The sequence below is a fragment of the Echinococcus granulosus genome (assembly GCF_000524195.1).
Source record: "Echinococcus granulosus chromosome Unknown EG_S00017, whole genome shotgun sequence".
Taxonomy (NCBI): Eukaryota; Metazoa; Platyhelminthes; class Cestoda; order Cyclophyllidea; family Taeniidae; genus Echinococcus; species Echinococcus granulosus.
Genome location: NW_020170397.1, coordinates 539,069 through 542,610, shown reverse-complemented (window position 1 = coordinate 542,610; position 3,542 = coordinate 539,069). Strand labels below are relative to the sequence as shown.

The 3,542-nt window shown below is 42.1% G+C and overlaps 1 protein-coding gene across 1 annotated transcript; it reads left to right on the top strand. All coding sequences in view use genetic code 11, as the record gives it.

Annotated features, from left to right (window-relative positions):
- Positions 1-1,857: 1,857 nt before the first annotated feature.
- EGR_03326 (hypothetical protein) lies at positions 1,858-3,482 on the top strand (the record flags this gene model as incomplete). The annotated part of the gene is made up of 2 exons (XM_024492575.1): positions 1,858-2,132; positions 3,335-3,482. The coding sequence occupies 2 exons, from the start codon at positions 1,858-1,860 to the stop codon at positions 3,480-3,482; spliced, it is 423 nt and encodes a 140-aa protein (XP_024352976.1).
- Positions 3,483-3,542: the final 60 nt, after the last annotated feature.

Genomic DNA, 3,542 nt, shown 5'->3' with positions numbered 1-3,542 from the left:
TCAACACGACGAAGATAAAGGTAAATTAATCACGAAGCAATCAGCCAGTTCGCTTGCAATGCAGAGGAAATTTCATTAGTTGAGCCTAAATGGGTCAAGTCAATTTAACTGACGAATAATCGTAATATGCCACAAGACACTGCCTGGATCAAATGAAAGTTAGGGTAAAATCAACGAGATTAGCTTAGTCAGGTAAAAGTAAGCGAGGCCAGAGGAAAAGTAGCCACGAGCAAAGCTCTACTTCAAATGTAATAAAGGCGAAATTCAATCAGTTTATTCTAGTCAGTTTAGACAGTTCCGCTACATCATGCTTCCCTTTTGTAGATTTAAAGCAGTCATTCTGTTTATCCTTTATTGTCCTTCGTAATGAATGAGACTTTCCCTAACGCATGCTTGTTGCCTTGGCTTTGCAGGTTCAAATGCTGGCGGTGCGTAAATCGAGCGCAAACGCAGAGCCTGCCGCGCGAAGCGGATTGTAGCTGGGATTTGTTGGTGTTGATTTACTGCTGCCATTGCAAGGTGTTTGAAGACGATGGACTGAAGGGATCGTGGGACACAAAAATGATGAGTTTTTTCTTCTGGCCTGACCACCTCGCTCTCTCCATTCCTGCTCACTAAACCTCCTTCTCTTAGCTGTGATGGTGCCTCGACAATTCAGTGTCGTACTTGAAATTGTTTTTTGTTGGTACAATGTAGTTTTGTACACACTTTTAGTGTTTTTTGGAAAAGTAATGAAGGCCGTAAGGTGAAGTTGACTGGTGGGGTCAAATATCCATTTCGTTGTTGATCGAAGTGAACAAGGTGTGTGAGATGTGGTTGTCGCGCTTTGGATGAGGTATTGCCAACTGTGGTATCGGTGAGTGGAACATTTCAGTTGTAAGAACCAGGAATTCGGAGGTACTCTCTAGTACATGAAAGTGTACGAGCTTAAAGAGGGTCACCACAATTGGCGTAATGTAGACACCTATTTGCAAGCAATTTGATAAGTTTTGAGACCAATTTTATAGGAGTTACGCATTGGTCGGAAGCCAAGAACAAGGCAGTTCACTCGCTGAGGTGGAAGCTCTACTATGGGGGTGGGCTAGAAGCCACTGCTGTAGGTATCAGCCTTTACGGTTATAAGGGTGTTTTGTAACCCACTGAAGTGCGCAGCACTTTATCACTGTACTACTTATTGCCTGAGTATGTATCATCGAGCTGCGGTTTTTCGCCTTCTCTGCCCTCAACAAACCTAATTAAGAATTCTGGGCCGATTCGGTATGTGTGATCCCATTGTTGTACGCAGTGGAAAGACGGTTAGTAGAAAGTTCCGATTTGACTGCAACGGATAGAGATTTTGGTAAGCTACAGGCCTGAATGGCATGAGTGGAGGCCTACTTCATTGTAGCAAAAATTGACTTAAAAGAAATTAGGAAGGTCCACTTAATACGAGAGCATAAGTAATACCTCAGTCTACTGCATAATCGTAGTCATGTTTTTAGCAATGATTTATCTGCGTCAGATGTCACCGTTGCTTATCTAACATACTTAAAGGGCTTCAGAACCAAATAGTATTGGGCTGCATGTCTGTCCTTCATCGGCTGCGCATTGATTTCGAGTGTTTTTTTTTCGGAAACACTTGCCCAAGACAAGATTCATTCGTCTCAACAAGCTATGTATTCCGGTGGTTGAGATTCATTGCGGTCTAGGAAAATTTCAAGCCCTTATACTTGAACCTTTTTAGTTGCTTTGCCGGGACTATTTCAACCAGTGCCTTGTGCATTTTGCCACCTGGTTTGGGGGATGTGTACAATCTTAAAAAAGATTCTCTATATTTGACCCTGTAGATGCTGGTGTGATGTGCAAAATAACCCTGAGATGGATTGTCAAAGGGTTCGTGGGGCTTCTAATTGCTTTTTTCTGGGTATAATTGTAGGAAGTAGAAGTCGAACACTCTCCAACGCAGCTCGAATGACTTTGTGGTTCGTGCGTGGATACCATTCCCTGCAACACCACAGGGATATCTACCACTCCCATTTACCAGCCATCAAAGCCGCAAAACTGGCTCCTTATACCTGCCCTACCACCGCTGGTGGCTTTGTTGAATCAGCCCATGAGATATTTGGAACCACTAGCGAATCGCTTCGACCACGGTTGATTTGTATTGTACCCGAACTGCAAATCCCACGACAAATTTAAGACTAAATTTAGCCTTGTCACTTTAATTACAAAATATTGTGGTGGCATTCCTTGCAAGTCCAGAACGTAAGAGTATGATTGTACAGGTAGTACTTCACTCCGAAACAGACTGCAATGGACTGGGCGGAGTCGAAGTAGTTTGCTTTTACTTCACCTAAAAGTAAGTTCATTTGTTTGGCATACACTTTAACCGCCTTATTAGGTAAATTGCCTCTGAAATCTATTTGATATGAAATTTTCTCATGTGCATTTTGTATCTGTTTCTGAAATATGGTTTAACTTATCTAAGCCCAATGATTTGCTTCGGAAATTTATTCGATCTGGTGAACATCTCTGGTGCGTTATGTATATCTGTCTTCAATACTGACTTTATTATCCTTGGCTCAATTCTTTTCTTCTGGATTTCGTTCTGTTTGATGGATATCTCTGCTACCCTTGGGCATTTCTCTCACTGAATTTCCTTTGATCCAGTTTATATCTAGAGTGGAATTTATTCAATTCGACTGTGGTATTTACTTTTCATGCTTAAAGGTTCTTCATCCTCATTTATTCGACCTCGCTTATATCTCGCGTTCAATTTACATACGTCTGCTGTAATCTTTGTTCTTCACCATCTTGAATGCATTTTTGCCGCTATTTTTCTCAACTAGAGCATGTCTCGCGTACATTTCAGATTTTCCCTTGGTGGCATATATCGGACCCAGCTTAACTAACTGATTTGCCTCCTCATTCTATTTGGCGTAGTGAATTTCTTGCAAATAATTTTAAATCCCTCTACCGTAATATTAATCTGACTAGTATGAACTCCTTAATTTGCCTCCGAATATCATTTGACCTATTGAATATTTTTGACCTGTTTTCGGTAATATTGACTTGACTAAGCTAGTCTCATTAAAGTGCCTCCAGATTGCATTTGACTTGGACAATTACTTCTGCTTAATTTAGTACTATCTACAGACATACTGTTTTACCAAGACTATTTCTCTGGGAGGAGTTTAAACTGTCCTCTTATTACTTTGACTTGACTAGAAAAAACTGATTGAATTTCGCCTTTATTACATTTGAAGTAGAGCTTTGCTCGTGGCTACTTTTCCTCTGGCCTCGCTTACTTTTACCTGACTAAGCTAATCTCGTTGATTTTACCCTCATTGCACAGGCCGCAGGCACAAACAACTGGCCACCCGCACGCACACGCACACACACAGGGCGTAGAAGTGGAGGAAGGAGCACAAAACGCAGACCAACGCGTCAATGCTCACCACTGCCACCACCAACATCCCAACGAGCACAAAAGCCCACCGTAGCAACCGCCCGACACTCCGTTGCTGTCACGCACCACAAGTGCGTTGCAGGCGTTGTGTTGT